At 33.2% G+C, this 21,620-nt stretch overlaps 1 protein-coding gene across 3 annotated transcripts in view; it reads right to left on the minus strand.

The window, feature by feature from the left end:
* LOC143248541 (uncharacterized) overlaps nt 1-21,620 on the minus strand; it is a 76,329-nt gene that overhangs the window by 10,905 nt on the left and 43,804 nt on the right. For all 3 annotated transcript variants that reach the window (XM_076496971.1, XM_076496972.1, XM_076496973.1), the window contains 5 exons: nt 17,461-17,583; nt 16,049-16,150; nt 11,164-11,307; nt 4,765-4,920; nt 1,019-1,153 (listed from right to left, as the gene is read on the minus strand). In XM_076496971.1, the coding sequence (XP_076353086.1) occupies nt 1,019-1,153; nt 4,765-4,920; nt 11,164-11,307; nt 16,049-16,150; nt 17,461-17,583 (660 nt within the window). The remainder of the gene's footprint in view (nt 1-1,018; nt 1,154-4,764; nt 4,921-11,163; nt 11,308-16,048; nt 16,151-17,460; nt 17,584-21,620) is intronic.

The following is a 21,620-nucleotide window of genomic DNA, read 5'->3' on the forward strand; positions in this document are numbered from 1 at the left end:
ACATTCAGTACGTACATGACTGTCTATCCTATGCTGAAAGGATTGCAGTGAAGGTCACAGATAAGAAACAACAACATTCAGTGCATACGTGACTGTCTATCTTATACTGAAAGAATTAGAGTGAAGGATAGGACAGAAATAATTAAAATGTCCATCCAGCCATCGTACGTTACATGGAAATAAAAATATAACAGCCATTCAATTTAAGTGAACTATTCAGACATAGACTGAAACGTTTGAGCCAATTATGACAAAACATTATACCAATATTTAAGACCTACCCAAAATGCTTTTATTAAAAGTAAAACAGGGAAAAGTAGATATAAAGAAAATCACAAAAGTTACAGTACTTTTGAAACATAATTATGAAAATTTGAGGAAGAAAAAATACCAAAAGTATATCAATAATTTATTTCTAGCCGTGTGAACTACATATTTAAAGTTTTGAAACACGTGAATTCTTTACAAAAATTAGCTACAGAGAATGAAACTTAACTGAGGGACAATTTGAATTTTAAAACTTTCAAGCCATATATCAAAACTATCTAAAGAGCTATTCTAGATCTATGTCTATCTTTTCATATCTTTTAAGGTTAGGACACAACATTCTAGATAATGTACCTTGTCAGCAACTTAAGTGACTTTACTATAAACATCTGTGTTATTCATACCAGATCATTTGTATAGAATAAAAATATCAAGAGTTGAGAAACCTTAACATAAATATTTGAAAACTGATTAAACTGTCAACCGCATTACTTACAAGCTTCACCAGAAACTGAACACAGATCAGAGAAAGCTTAATATCAGAGAACAACACGAAAAATGAACATTGCTGCATGGTCATAAACAACAGGATGAAAACTTACACTCATATAAAGGACAACAGAGAAGAACGTTTACATGAAAATTTCAAAATAAATCTATTAAAGACTCAATTGAAGCAAAGTTAATAAAATTATTATAAGCAAAACATGAAAAATTAGTAATTTTAATAGAGGGCAGTAAAATATACTACCTGCTGAATCAGTTCTAAGTACATTTGAACCATATCATGGGCTTGCTTCAACAATTCAGGAAATGTAACACTGACATTGTCTGAAGCTCCAAAAGACAGGGTGTTATTAAACATGTCACCAACAGCTTGATCAACCTACACAAACACAGTAATAATTTTCACTTTTTTACTTATAATACTCACAGACAGTTGTACAAAAAGATGTTACGTGTATAGCTTTATACTGCCATCAGTATAAGAAAACTCAAATTATGAATGGATTTTAATACATTTAAAACACACACAAATAAGAACAAAATAGACATTTATTATAGAACAATCCCTTAAAGGACTGACTGAAGTAATTATTACTACATTAACATTAATAAATTTCTAATGTTCATGTGAAGAAACGGAAACAATTTTAATAATTAAAAAGAATTAAAATTTACTTCAAACACAAACACACCTGGAAATTTTTCACAAATCTCTTCAATTATTACGGTGACTGTTGCTGCACTGCTCTAGTTTTATGGTGACTGTTGCTGCACTGCTCTAGTTCTACAGTGACTGTTGCTGCACTGCTCTAGTTCTACAGTGACTGTTGCTGCACTGCTCTAGTTCTACAGTGACTGTTGCTGCACTGCTCTAGTTCTACAGTGACTGTTGCTGCACTGCTCTAGTTCTACAGTGATTGTTGCTGCACTGCTCTAGTTCTACAGTGACTGTTGCTGCCCTGCTCTAGTTCTACAGTGACTGTTGCTGCCCTGCTCTAGTTCTACAGTGACTGTTGCTGCACTGCTCTAGTTCTACAGTGACTGTTGCTGCACTGCTCTAGTTCTACAGTGACTGTTGCTGCACTGCTCTAGTTTTATGGTGACTGTTAATGCTGTAATGGATTTACTATTATGTATTTAATTACAATGTTTATTTTAGTTAAATATATATTCAGATAAGCATGTAACTTGTATTGTTAAATGTGTATTGCTAAAGTCCCACCTGTTCTCTAAACTTGTAGAAGATTCTAGAGTGTAAGAATCAACAATACATGTTTAATGAAAGCACTAGCATGTCTTCAAATATTGTTGCCATCTGAACTTTCTAGAACCTCATCTTAAAGCTTATGAAAAAAAGGTAACCAACACAATGCAGGGAGACAGTTTATATTGTTGGTTTTCTACAGTTAGTATATTATAAACCTCAGAAGCTATAACATTGATGAATGCTTATTAATTGGAAAATTACAGATATTTTACCAGGAATATTTATGGATTTCAAACATTACAAACCATTTATCTTCAATGAACTAACTTTAGGTATTATAGGATATCTGCATCAGAGAAAAGTCAGCTTGTAAACGGCATGAGGCTAGCTATTAAGCAAAGTGTAATAATATCAACTCAGAATTAATTCACTCATTGTGAACCTTCAATAAAATATTCAGTTCCAGACCAAGTATAAGACTCGGCATTGTTTTAAAGGTTTTGAATATAAATCATTATTTGTAGTAACCGTTATTATAAACTGTATATTAAAATATATTTGTGTTAAGAGAGAAAATTGTGTGTATCAATCTTGTTAACAAAAATCATAAAACTCGTATCAACATTGAACTTCTAAAACTAAAATTTCCAGCTGCATTGCACTAGTTCTATGGTAAACGTTACACTACTGCACTAGTTTCTATGGTAAACATTACACTACTGCACTAGTTTCTATGGTAAACATTACACTACTGCACTAGTTCTATGGTAAACGTTACACTACTGCACTAGTTTCTATGGTAAACATTACACTACTGCACTAGTTTCTATGGTAAACGTTACACTACTGCACTAGTTCTATGGTAAACGTTACACTACTGCACTAGTTTCTATGGTAAACGTTACACTACTGCACTAGTTCTATGGTAAACGTTACACTACTGCACTAGTTTCTATGGTAAACGTTACACTACTGCACTAGTTTCTATGGTAAACGTTACACTACTGCACTGGTTTCTATGGTAAATGTTACACTACTGCACTGGTTTCTATGGTAAACGTTACACTACTGCACTGGTTTCTATGGTGGCGGATTACACTGCTGCACTGGTTCTATGGTAAACGTTACACCACTGCACTGGTTTCTATGGTGAACGTTACACTACTGCACTAGTTCTATGGTGGCGTTACACTACTGCACTAGTTTCTATGGTAAAGCGTTACACTACTGCACTGGTTTCTATGGTAAACATTACACTACTGCACTAGTTTCTATGGTAAACGTTACACTACTGCACTGGTTTCTATGGTAAACGTTACACTACTGCACTGGTTTCTATGGTGAAACGTTACACTACTGCACTGGTTTCTATGGTAAACGTTACACTACTGCACTAGTTCTATGGTAAACGTTACACTACTGCACTGGTTTCTATGGTAAACGATTACACTACTGCACTAGTTCTATGGTAAACATTACACTACTGCACTGGTTTCTATGGTAAACGTTACACTACTGCACTGGTTTCTATGGTAAACGCGTTACACTACTGCACTGGTTTCTGTGGTAAACGTTACACTACTGCACTGGTTTCTATGGTAAACGCTACACTACTGCACTGGTTTCTATGGTAAACGTTACACTTTCTGCACTAGTTTCTATGGTAAACGCGTTACACTACTGCACTGGTTTCTATGGTAAATGTTACACTACTGCACTAGTTTCTATGGTAAACGTTACACTACTGCACTAGTTTCTATGGTAAACGTTACACTACTGCACTAGTTCTATGGTAAACGTTACACTACTGCACTAGTTTCTATGGTAAACGTTACACTACTGCACTAGTTCTATGGTGGCGTTACACTACTGCACTGGTTTCTATGGTAAACGCTACACTACTGCACTGGTTTCTATGGTAAACGTTACACTGCTGCACTGTTTCTATGGTAAACGTTACACTACTGCACTGGTTTCTATGGTAAACATTACACTACTGCACTAGTTCTGTGGTAAACGTTACACTACTGCACTGGTTTCTATGGTAAACGCGTTACACTACTGCACTAGTTTCTATGGTAAACGTTACACTACTGCACTAGTTTCTATGGTAAACGTTACACTACTGCACTAGTTTCTATGGTAAACGTTACACTACTGCACTAGTTTCTATGGTAAACATTACACTACTGCACTAGTTTCTATGGTAAACGTTACACTACTGCACTAGTTTCTATGGTAAACGTTACACTACTGCACTAGTTTCTATGGTAAACGTTACACTACTGCACTAGTTTCTATGGAGACTGTTCTTGACTGTTATTCAGTAAAACTAGTGTAAAATATCAATGCTTGACTCTATTCTGATGCATCTAGTTTTCAAATTAAAAGTGAGGGTTCATTCTGTATCTGCATTTTATAACAATTTTATCCACTGTGTCCATATTTACTTCCAATACAGTACACAAATTTGACCATACCTCATCTTGCATCAGAACTGAAGGAAGTGTAATATGTGGCTTGTATGACTTTCATTATCTTTCATGAATGAATGCACTTGTGTGATTAATGTATATCAAGGGTTCATATCTTTTAGTAACATTAGGCTTAAGGAATGAGCTAGTTTGACTTAACCAAGATTGAGTTGTTTTTGAGCTACATTTCTAACAGTCCAAATAACTTTCTGTACTATTCTTAAAACAGCTGTGGGTTTATGCAACAGACTGTAAAATAAAAAAACTGTTTTTATAAAGCATTAAAACCAGATTTATTATTGTACTTACTGAAATCTTTACAATGTGTTGTATGACATTTTGATCCAATTGATGTTGTCGCAGCTGTTCCTGAGTGATTTCTAGTGTTCTCTGTTTAGATGCAAGAACCACTATCCGACCAGTGATATTGTTGTATATGTAGTCCTTCAATTTCATTATTTCAGACTAGAAGGGAAAAAAATATTAAATTACACTTGTCACAAGAAAATTACACTTGTCACAAAACCTTAGTATTACACTTTAAACATTTGTTATCTACCATTTTTGGGATTTCAAAAATTTAAAGTGTATAACAGTAGTATTCCAATCACAATATATTTGTCATATCCATTGCTGATAACATGTTTCATTCATTCAAGAGCTTTTTGTGGTGACTGTGATAAAAACCACAGCAATGATTGAAACCATTTTTATAAGCTATTTTATACAACAAAATAAGATGACCTAAGAAGGTTAAAACGTTGTTCTGTACTTTATTTTATTTAAAGTTCTAATATCCATACCAGCAATTTTGAGAATACATTTTTACTTCAAGTGAGTTTCTTGTCATTAAAAATTTATGTGAACTTAGTAATAACTCTGTTAAAGCACTGTTACATGTTTACATCAATAACTGATACTTAACTAGTGTATAATATTATTCAACTTAATTAAATATTCTTATTAGGATAAGAAACTTAGTAGATTTCACTAATTAATTATAAGGAAAGTGTAGAAACCCAAGAGAAACAACAAATGAGTAAAGTACTAAATTATACCTGGGTTAATCATTACCCCAAACTTACAAATCTTTAGGTAGGTTTCAACCAGAAGGAATCACACAATAAGAAAAAAGTTACAAGTATTAATATATGTTTTCAAGATATCAGTTTACATGCTCAGTCCTTAAGTGGGCTTCACCAAAAGTACCCCTTAACAGAACTGCTTGCATGAAACTCAATATTTCTAGAAATATTTGTGGAACAACTTGTGTATCTATACAAACAAATCATTGTATACATATACATACGAGTTTCAACTGGCTTCACCAAAACATACACAAAAAATAGATTGAGAGATTATTTCTATGCTTTTCACTTCTTTACCTATTGTATCACTCCAAAACTTGCATAATCAGTGCAAAGTTTTACCATAAAATGTAACTGTATTTGTGTTTGCTAAGCTTATGATAAATAACTGAGAGTTGTTTTCTACATTTTCAATAAATATGAAGGAACTATACAACAGTGTGCTCACTAGACAACATGTATTGAAAAACATTTGTTACTACACAATAAATATGAAGGTACTATACAACAGTGTGCTCACTAGACAACATGTATTGAAAAATATTTGTTACTACACAATAAATATGAAGGTACTATACAACAGTGTGCTCACTAGACAACATGTATTGAAAAACATTTGTTACTACACAATAAATATGTAGGTACTATACAACAGTGTGCTCACTAGACAACATGTATTGAAAAACATTTGTTTCTACACAATAAATATGAAGATACTATACAACAGTGTGCTCACTAGACAACATGTATCGAAAAACATTTGTTACAACACAATAAATAACCACTTTAATTTAGTTTCCAATCACATTAAGTCAAAGTGATCTCTTAAATAACCTTAAAAACCCTCCTGACCCTCCATCAACCCTTCTGAAATGGCTACTTGCAGTTTCCAGAGGTTGTATATAAAGTTCTTGTACAACAATATATACTATAACTGAAGTTTCATGATGTATTCACACAAAAATACTGGTAACATTTTGTTAAAGACAATAAGGATTGTGTACACAAAAACGAGTGTTTCGTAATGACTATATACATGTTTGTAATAAAGCTCAATCAATAGCATAGAAGGTAGGTGTGGCACTCACTAGGGGTTGACAAAACTGTATTACTTGTTTGTGTGCTCCGTTCAACCAAAGGACTATGAAATTCACATGTTAATAGGACCAGTCAACATAACTGTCTAGACATACAAACACAGGACTAGCAGGAAGTGTGGAAATAGAGATTTTTCAATATGTATTATAATGTTAATAACATACATTAAAAGTAAAGGTATTTTAATTACATTTTGAATGTAACTCAGTGACTTGCACAGAAAAGCATTTTAGAGGGTACCAATGGGGAAGGGGTAAAACAGTAAGGAAAAGCTTCACTTAACCTTTAGTTTCCAATCACACTAAGTAACCTCTCAAGCTATCTTTAAGCTTCTTTCTAACAAAGTGTTTTTGGTTTTTTTTTTAAATATAAAGATCAAAACAATAAAAAAAACAACATTTAACACAACCTGTATAAGGTATACAATGCTACATGAGATTCTGTACCAAGAATATCTAAACAAATTGTTGATGACTTAACAAAGAAAAGCTTTAAATAAATTTCTGAAGTACACAACTTTTCATAAAGGTATGTTATAGAACTGAACTGTACACAACTTTTCATAAAGGTATGTTATAGAACTGAACAGTACACAACTTTTCATAAAGGTATGTTATAGAACTGAACTGTACACAACTTTTCATAAAGGTATGTTATAGAACTGAACAGTACACAACTTTTCATAAAGGTATGTTATAGAACTGAACAGTACACAACTTTTCATAAAGGTATGTTATAGAACTGAACAGTACACAACTTTTCATAAAGGTATGTTATAGAACTGAACTGTACACATAAAGGTATGTTATAGAACTTTTCATAAAGGTATGTTATAGAACTGAACAACTTTTCATAAAGTACACAAACTTTTCATAAAGGTATGTTATAGAACTGAACTGTACACAACTTTTCATAAAGGTATGTTATAGAACTGAACTGTACACAACTTTTCATAAAGGTATGTTACTGTACACAACTTTTCATAAAGGTATGTTATAGAACTGAACAGTACACAACTTTTCATAAAGGTATGTTATAGAACTGAACTGTACACAACTTTTCATAAAGGTATGTTATAGAACTGAACTGTACACAACTTTTCATAAAGGTATGTTATAGAACTGAACAGTACACAACTTTTCATAAAGGTATGTTATAGAACTGAACTGTACACAACTTACACATACTTTTCATAAAGGTATGTTATAGAACTGAACTGTACACAACTTTTCATAAAGGTATGTTATAGAACTGAACTGTACACAACTTTTCATAAAGGTATGTTATAGAACTGAACTGTACACAACTTTTCATAAAGGTATGTTATAGAACTGAACAGTACACAACTTTTCATAAAGGTATGTTATAGAACTGAACTGTACACAACTTTTCATAAAGGTATGTTATAGAACTGAACTGAACTGTACACAACTTTTCATAAAGGTATGTTATAGAACTGAACTGTACACAACTTTTCATAAAGGTATGTTATAGAACTGAACAGTACATAAAGGTATGTTATAGAACTGAACTTTTCATAAAGGTATGTTATAGAACTGAACAGTACACAACTTTTCATAAAGGTATGTTATAGAACTGACACAACTTTTCATAAAGGTATGTTATAGAACTGAACAGTACACAACTTTTCATAAAGGTATGTTATAGAACTGAACAGTACACAACTTTTCATAAAGGTATGTTATAGAACTGAACAGTACACAACTTTTCATAAAGGTATGTTATAGAACTGAACAGTACACAACTTTTCATAAAGGTATGTTATAGAACTGAACTGTACACAACTTTTCATAAAGGTATGTTATAGAACTGAACATACACAACTTTTCATAAAGGTATGTTATAGAACTGAACAGTACACAACTTTTCATAAAGGTATGTTATAGAACTGAACAGTACACAACTTTTCATAAAGGTATGTTATAGAACTGAACAGTACACAACTTTTCATAAAGGTATGTTATAGAACTGAACTGTACACAACTTTTCATAAAGGTATGTTATAGAACTGAACAGTACACAACTTTTCATAAAGGTATGTTATAGAACTGAACAGTACAACACACTTTTCATAAAGGTATGTTATAGAACTGAACTGTACACAACTTTTCATAAAGGTATGTTATAGAACTGAACTGTACACAACTTTTCATAAAGGTATGTTATAGAACTGAACTGTACACAACTTTTCATAAAGGTATGTTATAGAACTGAACTGTACACAACTTTTCATAAAGGTATGTTACAACAACTTTTCATAAAGGTATGTTATAGAACTGAACACACAACTTTTCATAAAGGTATGTTATAGAACACAACTTTTCATAAAGGTATGTTATAGAACTGAACTGTAACAACTACACAACTTTTCATAAAGGTATGTTATAGAACTGAACAGTACACAACTTTTCATAAAGGTTGTTATAGAACTGAACAGTACACAACTTTTCATAAAGGTATGTTATAGAACTGAACAGTACACAACTTTTCATAAAGGTATGTTATAGAACTGAACTGTACACAACTTTTCATAAAGGTATGTTATAGAACTGAACAGTACACAACTTTTCATAAAGGTATGTTATAGAACTGAACAGTACACAACTTTTCATAAAGGTATGTTATAGAACTGAACTGTACAACTTTTCATAAAGGTATGTTATAGAACTGAACAGTACACAACTTTTCATAAAGGTATGTTATAGAACTGAACAGTACACAACTTTTCATAAAGGTATGTTATAGAACTGAACAGTACACAACTTTTCATAAAGGTATGTTATAGAACTGAACTGGTATGTTATAGAACTGAACTGTACACAACTTTTCATAAAGGTATGTTATAGAACTGAACTGTACACAACTTTTCATAAAGGTATGTTATAGAACTGAACTGTACACAACTTTTCATAAAGGTATGTTATAGAACTGAACAGTCAACTTTTCATAAAGGTATGTTATAGAACTGAACTGTACACAACTTTTCATAAAGGTATGTTATAGAACTGAACTGTACACAACTTTTCATAAAGGTATGTTATGTTATAGAACTGAACAGTACACAACTTTTCATAAAGGTATGTTATAGAACTGAACTGTACACAACTTTTCATAAAGGTATGTTATAGAACTGAACTGTACACAACTTTTCATAAAGGTATGTTATAGAACTGAACTGTACACAACTTTTCATAAAGGTATGTTATAGAACTGAACAGTACACAACTTTTCATAAAGGTATGTTATAGAACTGAACTGTACACAACTTTTCATAAAGGTATGTTATAGAACTGAACAGTACACAACTTTTCATAAAGGTATGTTATAGAACTGAACAGTACACAACTTTTCATAAAGGTATGTTATAGAACTGAACAACTGAACAACAACTTTTCATAAAGGTATGTTATAGAACTGAACTGTACACAACTTTTCATAAAGGTATGTTATAGAACTGAACAGTACACTGAACAACTTTTCATAAAGGTATGTTATAGAACTGAACAGTACACAACTTTTCATAAAGGTATGTTATAGAACTGAACTGTACACAACTTTTCATAAAGGTATGTTATAGAACTGAACAGAACACAACTTTTCATAAAGGTATGTTATAGAACTGAACAGTACACAACTTTTCATAAAGGTATGTTATAGAACTGAACAGTACACAACTTTTCATAAAGGTATGTTATAGAACTGAACACACAACTTTTCATAAAGGTATGTTATAGAACTGAACAACACAACTTTTCATAAAGGTATGTTATAGAACTGAACTGTACACAACTTTTCATAAAGGTATGTTATAGAACTGAACTGTACACAACTTTTCATAAAGGTATGTTATAGAACTGAACAGTACACAACTTTTCATAAAGGTATGTTATAGAACTGAACTGTACACAACTTTTCATAAAGGTATGTTATAGAACTGAACTGTACACAACTTTTCATAAAGGTATGTTATAGAACTGAACAGTACACAACTTTTCATAAAGGTATGTTATAGAACTGAACAGTACACAACTTTTCATAAAGGTATGTTATAGAACACAGTACACAACTTTTCATAAAGGTATGTTATAGAACAGAGTACAAATTATTTCTGTTTGCTTCAGAATAGCACATTGTTGTTTTTTTATCACAGAGAAAATTTGATCCTTGGAATCTTGTATAAAATGCTAAAACGAAAGTATACACATATCTTTACAATTTAGCTATGAATAAAAAACAAGAAAACCCTCTTTCCTCAAAATAAATATTCCACAAAGCTTTATGTACTTTTTAATGCACACACAGAAAAATTTGACACAAAAATATATTCTTATTATTTATAACTTTAATTATGAACATAAAATGGTGACTTTTGTCTGAGTGTGAAATTCCAAACTGTCAGGACCACAAAGGATTTTTCATTTTCAATTTTTAAATGTTTTGAAAATGTAATTTATCAAAAAGCTAAGTAACAGTTACAACCAATCATTATCACGATACATACATGAAATTCACTCAAGTCTTGAACGTTCAAATTTGTGTTCCCACTCATTTTCTCCAGAAGAGGTAATGCCTCGTTGATTTTTAATACAGCTGGTATTGTTGTATCATTCAACAAATCAACAGCATCTGCAACCCTCAACAGTTCCTGAAAAATAAGGAAAGTACTTATCAGATTTTTTTGTTGTTTCCAAATAAAACTTTTATTTTGTTCAGCTTCTATCCATTTTTAACACTGAAAGTACACTACTGCACCAACATAAACACTTACATGATTTCTTGTTTTGACAAGCTGTGCGAGTCTCAGAAGTAAACAGCTCGTTTTCACATAGTTTTTAAGTATAGACTTGATCGATTTATATTCATAGCTAATTTTGTTAAGTCACACCAATTGCAATATTTATTATAATTTGTGAAATTATCTTAAATTTATAAATCATGTGGTACTAAACAGCCAACAACTGGAGTTTCTATGCAGCTTGTAACTAATAGGACACTTTCTTCAAACCATATCAGTTATATTAGGCCTAATGATTAGGGCACTCAACTCCCAGATTGCATGATTGAAACCTGTCACCAAACACGTCTTCCCTTTCAGCTGTGGTGTTATCTTTCAGATAGCACTGAGACATATTCCCAAAATTAAACTAACATACTCATTATGATTATGATATTTTTAAATCGTTGCTTTGGATCATTTTTCAAAGTAGCAAATGTTTTGCTTCACTGTTCCCTTAGTATGTGAATCTAGACTAACCTAATTCTACCAAGATGGCTTAACTTTGAGATATTATTGTTCAAAGATACCTAACTGATGATTTAATCCACTCTAATTAGTACAGATTATAGCTTGTGTGTGTATATATTTATTAAAATAAATACTTCTAAATCCACCTAGTATATATAATTTACTTCATTAATTTATGTATTTACTTTAGGTTGGAAGTTCTTATTAAAGTTATTTGGCTTTGTAATTGTTTGGAAAAACTGTAGTGGGATCAGTAATGAAACAATTGCCTGTCACCACCAGTAAAGAGAGTTATGTACTGACATTTAATTACAAAGTAGTTATACAATGTTATCCTTTATAGACTGAGAGAGAGATTAAACTACTCAATATCTTAATATTTCATTTCTGCTATGTATATGGTAAATAAAAAGTTTGGAATTTAAAAATATATAAAAAGGAACCACAAAAGGGTAATGTAACAAGGCTGAAGGTATATTAGACATTATTCACTCAAACTATAACCCCTATTTTGACTCCATGCTGTTACCTAGAATTACATTCGATGGCATTGTAATAGTTTTTTAAATATATTTTTTTTTCCTTTATCTTCTATTAATGAATCCGCTAGACAAGAATTGGACTCATTTAAATCTATACTGTTTTGTTGTTGTTGTTTTTATAAAAGGTTTGTTTCATGTGTATTTATCCTCCACTTGGAAAACTTGTACATGTGTATTTATCCTCCACTTGGAAAACAAATATTTCTTTGTTAACAATAATCTGAGTAATACTGACATGTTCTAAAAATGTTGTTCCAAACAGCAAAAAACATAGGAGAAGAAAAAAACATTTGATAAATCCCATTAAGAAAGCCAATAAAACTTTAAATGATATTAATCAAGCTTTTTAATGTGATGTTTTTTTCTCAATTATTGTGAACATTGATCAGAATTGCATGTATCACATCATTTCTACAACAGCCATTATAATACAAAGTATGAAAAAAATATCCTCATCACACAGAAAGTTATGAGAATCTAACAATCTTCATGAACACTAGTTATGAGAATCCAACCATCTTCAGGTACACAAGTTATGAGAATCCAACCGCCTTCAGGAACACAAGTTATGAGAATCTAACAATCTTCATGAACACAAGATATGAGAATCCAACCGCCTTCATGAACACAAGTTATGAGAATCCAACCGCCTTCAGGTACACAAGTTATGAGAATCCAACCGCCTTCAGGTACACAAGTTATGAGAATCCAACCGCCTTCAGGTACACAAGTTATGAGAATCCAACCGCCTTCAGGTACACAAGTTATGAGAATCCAACCGCCTTCAGGTACACAAGTTATGAGAATCCAACCGCCTTCAGGTACACAAGTTATGAGAATCCAACCGCCTTCATGAACACAAGTTATGAGAATCCAACCGCCTTCATGTACACAAGTTATGAGAATCCAACCGCCTTCATGTACACAAGTTATGAGAATCCAACCGCCTTCATGTACACAAGTTATGAGAATCCAACCGCCTTCATGTACACAAGTTATGAGAATCAACAACAAGTTATGAGAATCTAACTTCATGAACACAAGTTATGAGAATCCAACAATCTTCATGAACACAAGTTATGAGAATCCAACCGCCTTCATGAACACAAGTTATGAGAATCCAACCGCCTTCAGGTACACAAGTTATGAGAATCCAACCGCCTTCAGGTACACAAGTTATGAGAATCCAACCGCCTTCAGGTACACAAGTTATGAGAATCCAACCGCCTTCAGGTACACAAGTTATGAGAATCCAACCGCCTTCAGGTACACAAGTTATGAGAATCCAACCGCCTTCAGGTACACAAGTTATGAGAATCCAACCGCCTTCAGGTACACAAGTTATGAGAATCCAACCGCCTTCAGGTACACAAGTTATGAGAATCCAACCGCCTTCAGGTACACAAGTTATGAGAATCCAACCGCCTTCAGGTACACAAGTTATGAGAATCCAACCGCCTTCAGGTACACAAGTTATGAGAATCCAACCGCCTTCAGGTACACAAGTTATGAGAATCCAACCGCCTTCAGGTACACAAGTTATGAGAATCCAACCGCCTTCAGGTACACAAGTTATGAGAATCCAACCGCCTTCAGGTACACAAGTTATGAGAATCCAACCGCCTTCATCCAACCGCCTTACACAAGTTATGAGAATCCAACCGCCTTCATGTACACAAGTTATGAGAATCCAACCGCCTTCATGTACACAAGTTATGAGAATCCAACCGCCTTCATGTACACAAGTTATGAGAATCCAACCGCCTTCATGTACACAAGTTATGAGAATCCAACCGCCTTCATGTACACAAGTTATGAGAATCCAACCGCCTTCATGTACACAAGTTATGAGAATCCAACCGCCTTCATGTACACAAGTTATGAGAATCCAACCGCCTTCATGTACACAAGTTATGAGAATCCAACCGCCTTCAGGTACACAAGTTATGAGAATCCAACCGCCTTCAGGTACACAAGTTATGAGAATCCAACCGCCTTCAGGTACACAAGTTATGAGAATCCAACCGCCTTCAGGTACACAAGTTATGAGAATCCAACCGCCTTCAGGTACACAAGTTATGAGAATCCAACCGCCTTCAGGTACACAAGTTATGAGAATCCAACCGCCTTCAGGTACACAAGTTATGAGAATCCAACCGCCTTCAGGTACACAAGTTATGAGAATCCAACCGCCTTCAGGTACACAAGTTATGAGAATCCAACCGCCTTCAGGTACACAAGTTATGAGAATCCAACCGCCTTCAGGTACACAAGTTATGAGAATCCAACCGCCTTCAGGTACACAAGTTATGAGAATCCAACCGCCTTCAGGTACACAAGTTATGAGAATCCAACCGCCTTCAGGTACACAAGTTATGAGAATCCAACCGCCTTCAGGTACACAAGTTATGAGAATCCAACCGCCTTCATGTACACAAGTTATGAGAATCCAACCGCCTTCATGTACACAAGTTATGAGAATCCAACCGCCTTCATGTACACAAGTTATGAGAATCCAACCGCCTTCATGTACACAAGTTATGAGAATCCAACCGCCTTCATGTACACAAGTTATGAGAATCCAACCGCCTTCATGTACACAAGTTATGAGAATCCAACCGCCTTCATGTACACAAGTTATGAGAATCCAACCGCCTTCATGTACACAAGTTATGAGAATCCAACCGCCTTCATGTACACAAGTTATGAGAATCCAACCGCCTTCATGTACACAAGTTATGAGAATCCAACCGCCTTCATGTACACAAGTTATGAGAATCCAACCGCCTTCATGTACACAAGTTATGAGAATCCAACCGCCTTCATGTACACAAGTTATGAGAATCCAACCGCCTTCATGTACACAAGTTATGAGAATCCAACCGCTTTCATGTACACAAGTTATGAGAATCCAACCATCTTCAGGTACACAAGTTATGAGAATCCAACCATCTTCAGGTACACAAGTTATGAGAATCCAACCATCTTCAGGTACACAAGTTATGAGAATCTAACCATCTTCAGGTACACAAGTTATGAGAATCTAACCATCTTCACGTACACAAGTTATGAGAATCTAACCATCTTCACGTACACAAGTTATGAGAATCCAACCACCTTCACGTACACAAGTTATGAGAATCCAACCACCTTCACGTACACAAGTTATGAGAATCCAACCACCTTCATGTACACAAGTTATGAGAATCCAACCACCTTCATGTACACAAGTTATGAGAATCCAACCACCTTCATGTACACAAGTTATGAGAATCCAACCACCTTCATGTACACAAGTTATGAGAATCCAACCACCTTCATGTACACAAGTTATGAGAATCCAACCACCTTCATGTACACAAGTTATGAGAATCTAACCATCTTCATGAACACAAGTTATGAGAATCCAACCATCTTCATGAACACAAGTTATGAGAATCCAACCATCTTCATGAACACAAGTTATGAGAATCTAACCATCTTCATGTACACAAGTTATGAGAATCTAACCATCTTCACGTACACTTATCTTTATTTTAAGATGTATACACGTGTATATTTTTAAAAATAAAGAAATTAACAACTGTGAATAACCTTACATCACGTAAGATCTGTTGTCCTTCCACAAGTTTAGTAGTTTGGAGTTCAACAGCTGGATGTGACAGCTTTTCCGTTTTGTTTGACAATTCTTGAAGTTGAGCCTAAATATATTTGTGTGTTATTCATAAAAATGATAAAAAATATTCAATAACAAGCCTTATGTTTCAATAAGTAGTATTACTTTTTTTGCATCTCGACTTTAAGAATTTGTTAACATCTCCAAAGAAAATTATTTTTCTATTCCATCAGAAATAGACTTTTCAAATACTTTTGACAATTAAATATAAAGGAAAAAAAAAAGGATAAATTCTTTAAATTTTTGGAATTATGGATTGAACTAATTTAATATAATATCCTCTAACTGTGCAAGAAACAAGTAACTGTGATAAATAAATATCACCAACATGACTCTTGACAAATATCACAACATACTAACAGCACTGGTCAACTGTTTAAAATGACTATGCTAAAAATGCAATTTTTTTAATTCTGTCCCATTCATCCTAACAAAGTGAGTTTTGGGAAACACTAAGCCTAATATTTATAACAAGTGAGTTTTGGGAAACACTAAGCCTAATATTTGTAACAAGTGAGTTTTGGGAAACACTAAGCCTAATATTTGTAACAAGTGAGTTTTGGGAAACACTAAGCCTAATATTTGTAACAAGAGAGTTTTGGGAAACACTAAGCCTAATATTTGTAACAAGTGAGTTTTGGGAAACACTAAGCCTAATATTTATAACAAGTGAGTTTTGGGAAATACTAAGCCTAATATTTATAACAAGTGAGTTTTGGGAAATACTAAGCCTAATATTCATAGATCAATAATAACATTAAATACATCACATTTTACACTGGTCATCAGAGCGACACTAATAAGTGATCCTGAAAAAAAAAGGTCCACCTTTCAAAAGTGTTTGGATTATAGGGTTTTTATTTCACTACTCATAAATATAAGCCAGAAAAGATGATACAACTCATCATCAAAAATGACAAAATTCAAGATGAAAGAAATATTTAGCTGGAACATATTGTTAGAGCATGGTAGAGTACTCAGTAGTAAGAATATCTTTATGCATTTCTATGTACTGTAACATTATTTAACTCATCAAAAATGAAAAGAAAACTAAGCTGCCTTATGCAATCAAGAAATATCAACTCTGTTACTCAAAGGTAATTAAATGTGAAAACATAAAACAACAGTTGGTGGTTAAAATATTAATATACTTTTAGCATACTATAATTTATTTAAACCCTTAAAGAGGATAACACATTTTTCTTTAAAAAAAACAAAAAACCCCATGACTAATTACTCGGTTATAACTGGTAAGAGTATTAATGAAATTGTAGGATACAACTCAAAAGACTTGGTTAAAATTCAACCCTCACCATTAACAGAAGAAATTCGTACCTCAAAATTGGTTAATGTTTGGGTCATCCCTCCCTGAGAACTCTGGAGAGAAGACTGTTGGCTTTTCACATCCTTCACCGTGGCCTCTATGGCAGCAATTCTACTTCCAAAACTAGCTACATTCTGTTCATTTGGAAAAAATAGAAGTTCTTTAGTTGCATTTCAAACTATAGTTATGTTTTTAAAAGAACAAACTGGATAGTACACATGGAAATGGTGATCCCACAGGAAAACTACTTTTGTTTTGTGTCTTACTTAGGAACAACAGACACAGTGAATAACAGTATTTTGTGTCTTACTTAGGAGCAATAGACACAGTGAATAACAGTATTTTGCGTATTACTTAGGAGCAACAGACACAGTGAATAACAGTATTTTGTGTTTTACTTTGGAGTAACAACAGACACAGTGAATAACAGTATTTTGTGTCTTACTTAGGAGCAACAGACACAGTGAATAACAATATTTTGTGTCTTACTTAGGAGCAAGAGACACAGTGAATAACAATATTTTGTGTCTTACTTAGGAGCAACAACAGACACAGTGAATAACAATATTTTGTGTCTTACTTAGGAGCAACAACAGACACAGTGAATAACAATATTTTGTGTCTTACTTAGAACAAGAGACACAGTGAATAACAATATTTTGTGTCTTACTTAGAACAAGACACAGTGAATAACAGTGAATAAGAATATTTTGTGTGTGACACAGTGAATAACAATATTTTGTGTCTTACTTAGGAACAACAGACACAGTGAATAACAATATTTTGTGTCTTACAACAGACACAGTGAATAACAATATCTTGCAACTTAGACAACAACAGACACAGTGAATAACAATATTTTGTGTTTTACTCAGAACAACAACAGACACAGTGAATAACAATATTTTGTGTCTTACTTAGGAGCAAATAACAGACACAGTGAATAACAATATTTTGTGTCTTACTTAGAACAAGAGACACAGTGAATAACAATATTTTGTGTCTTACTTAGAACAACAACAGACACAGTGAATAACAATATTTTGTGTTTTACTCAGGAGCAACAGACACAGTGAATAACAATATTTTGTGTCTTACTTAGGAGCAACAACAGACACAGTGAATAACAATATTTTGTGTCTTACTTAGGAGCAAGAGACACAGTGAATAACAATATTTTGTGTCTTACTTAGGAGCAACAACAGACACAGTGAATAACAATATTTTGTGTCTTACTTAGGAGCAACAACAGACACAGTGAATAACAATATTTTGTGTCTTACTTAGGAACAACAACAGACACAGTGAATAACAATATTTTGTGTCTTACTTAGGAGCAACAACAGACACAGTGAATAACAATATTTTGTGTCTTACTTAGGAGCAACAACAGACACAGTGAATAACAATATTTTGTGTCTTACTTAGAACAACAACAGACACAGTGAATAACAATATTTTGTGTCTTACTTAGGAGCAACAACAGACACAGTGAATAACAATATTTTGTGTCTTACTTAGGAGCAACAACAGACACAGTGAATAAGAATATTTTGTGTCTTACTTAGGAGCAACAACAGACACAGTGAATAACAATATTTTGTGTCTTACTTAGAACAACAACAGACACAGTGAATAACAATATTTTGTGTCTTACTTAGGAGCAACAACAGACACAGTGAATAACAATATTTTGTGTCTTACTTAGAGCAACAACAGACACAGTGAATAACAATATTTTGTGTCTTACTTAGGAGCAACAACAGACACAGTGAATAACAATATTTTGTGTCTTACTTAGGAGCAACAACAGACACAGTGAATAACAATATTTTGTGTCTTACTTAGGAGCAACAACAGACACAGTGAATAACAATATTTTGTGTCTTACTTAGGAACAACAACAGACACAGTGAATAACAATATTTTGTGTCTTACTTAGAACAACAACAGACACAGTGAATAACAATATTTTGTGTCTTACTTAGAGCAACAACAGACACAGTGAATAACAATATTTTGTGTCTTACTTAGGAGCAACAACAGACACAGTGAATAACAATATTTTGTGTTTTACTTAGGAGCAAGAGACACAGTGAATAATGATATTTTGTGTCTTACTTAGGAGCAAGAGACACAGTGAATAACAATATTTTGTGTTTTACTTAGGAGCAAGAGACACAGTGAATAATATTTTGTGTCTTACTTTTGAGTAACAACAGACACGGTGAATAACAATATTTTGTGTGTTACTTAGGAGCAACAACAGACACAGTGAATAACAATATTTTGTGTGTTACTTAGGAGCAACAACAGACACAGTGAATAACAATATTTTGTGTCTTACTTTTGAGTAACAACAGACACAGTGAATAAGAATATTTTGTGTGTTACTTAGGAGCAACAACAGACACAGTGAATAACAATATTTTGTGTCTTACTTACGAACAACAACAGACAGAGTGAATAACAATATTTTGTGTTTTACTTAGGAGCAACAGACACAGTGAATAACAATATTTTGTGTCTTACTTAGGAGCAACAACAGACACAGTGAATAACAATATTTTGTGTCTTACTTAGGAGCAACAACAGACACAGTGAATAACAATATTTTGTGTCTTACTTAGGAGCAACAACAGACACAGTGAATAACAATATTTTGTGTCTTACTTAGGAGCAACAACAGACACAGTGAATAACAATATTTTGTGTCTTACTTAGGAACAGCAACAGACAGAGTGAATAACAATATTTTGTGTTTTACTCAGGAGCAACAGACACAGTGAATAAGAATATTTTGTGTCTTACTTAGGAGCAACAACAGACAGAGTGAATAACAATATTTTGTGTCTTACTTAGGAGCAAGAGACACAGTGAATAACAATATTTTGTGTCTTACTTAGGAGCAACAACAGACACAGTGAATAACAATAATTTGTGTCTTACTTAGGAGCAACAACAGACACAGTGAATAACAATAATTTGTGTCTTACTTAGGAACAACAACAGACACAGTGAATAACAATATTTTGTGTCTTACTTAGGAGCAACAACAGACACAGTGAATAACAATATTTTGTGTCTTACTTAGGAGCAACAACAGACACAATGAATAACAATATTTTGTGTCTTACTTAGGAGCAAGAGACACAGTGAATAACAATATTTTGTGTCTTACTTAGGAACAGCAACAGACAGAGTGAATAACAATATTTTGTGTCTTACTTAGGAACAGCAACAGACAGAGTGAATAACAATATTTTGTGTTTTACTCAGGAGCAACAGACACAGTGAATAAGAATATTTTGTGTCTTACTCAGGAGCAACAACAGACACAGTGAATAACAATAATTTGTGTCTTACTTAGGAACAACAACAAACACAGTGAATAACAATAATTTGTGTCTTACTTAGGAACAACAACAAACACAGTGAATAACAATATTTTGTGTCTTACTTAGGAGCAACAACAGACACAGTGAATAACAATATTTTGTGTCTTACTTAGGAGCAACAACAGACACAGTGAATAACAATATTTTGTGTCTTACTTAGGAACAGCAACAGACAGAGTGAATAACAATATTTTGTGTCTTACTTAGGAACAGCAACAGACAGAGTGAATAACAATATTTTGTGTCTTACTTAGGAGCAAGAGACACAGTGAATAACAATATTTTGTGTCTTACTTTTGAGTAACAACAGACAGAGTGAATAACAATATTTTGTGTGTTACTTAGGAGCAACAACAGACACAGTGAATAACAATATTTTGTGTCTTACTTAGGAGCAACAACAGACACAGTGAATAACAGTATTTTGTGTCTTACTTAGGAACAGCAACAGACAGAGTGAATAACAATATTTTGTGTTTTACTCAGGAGCAACAGACACAGTGAATAAGAATATTTTGTGTCTTACTTAGGAGCAACAACAGACACAGTGAATAACAATATTTTGTGTCTTACTTAGGAGCAACAACAGACACAGTGAATAACAATATTTTGTGTCTTACTTAGGAGCAACAACAGACACAGTGAATAACAGTATTTTGTGTCTTACTTAGGAGCAACAACAGACACAGTGAATAACAGTATTTTGTGTCTTACTTAGGAGCAACAACAGACACAGTGAATAACAATATTTTGTGTCTTACTTAGGAGCAACA

This window comes from Tachypleus tridentatus, chromosome 4 (genome assembly GCF_004210375.1).
Source record: "Tachypleus tridentatus isolate NWPU-2018 chromosome 4, ASM421037v1, whole genome shotgun sequence".
In the NCBI taxonomy this organism is placed as follows: domain Eukaryota; kingdom Metazoa; phylum Arthropoda; class Merostomata; order Xiphosura; family Limulidae; genus Tachypleus; species Tachypleus tridentatus.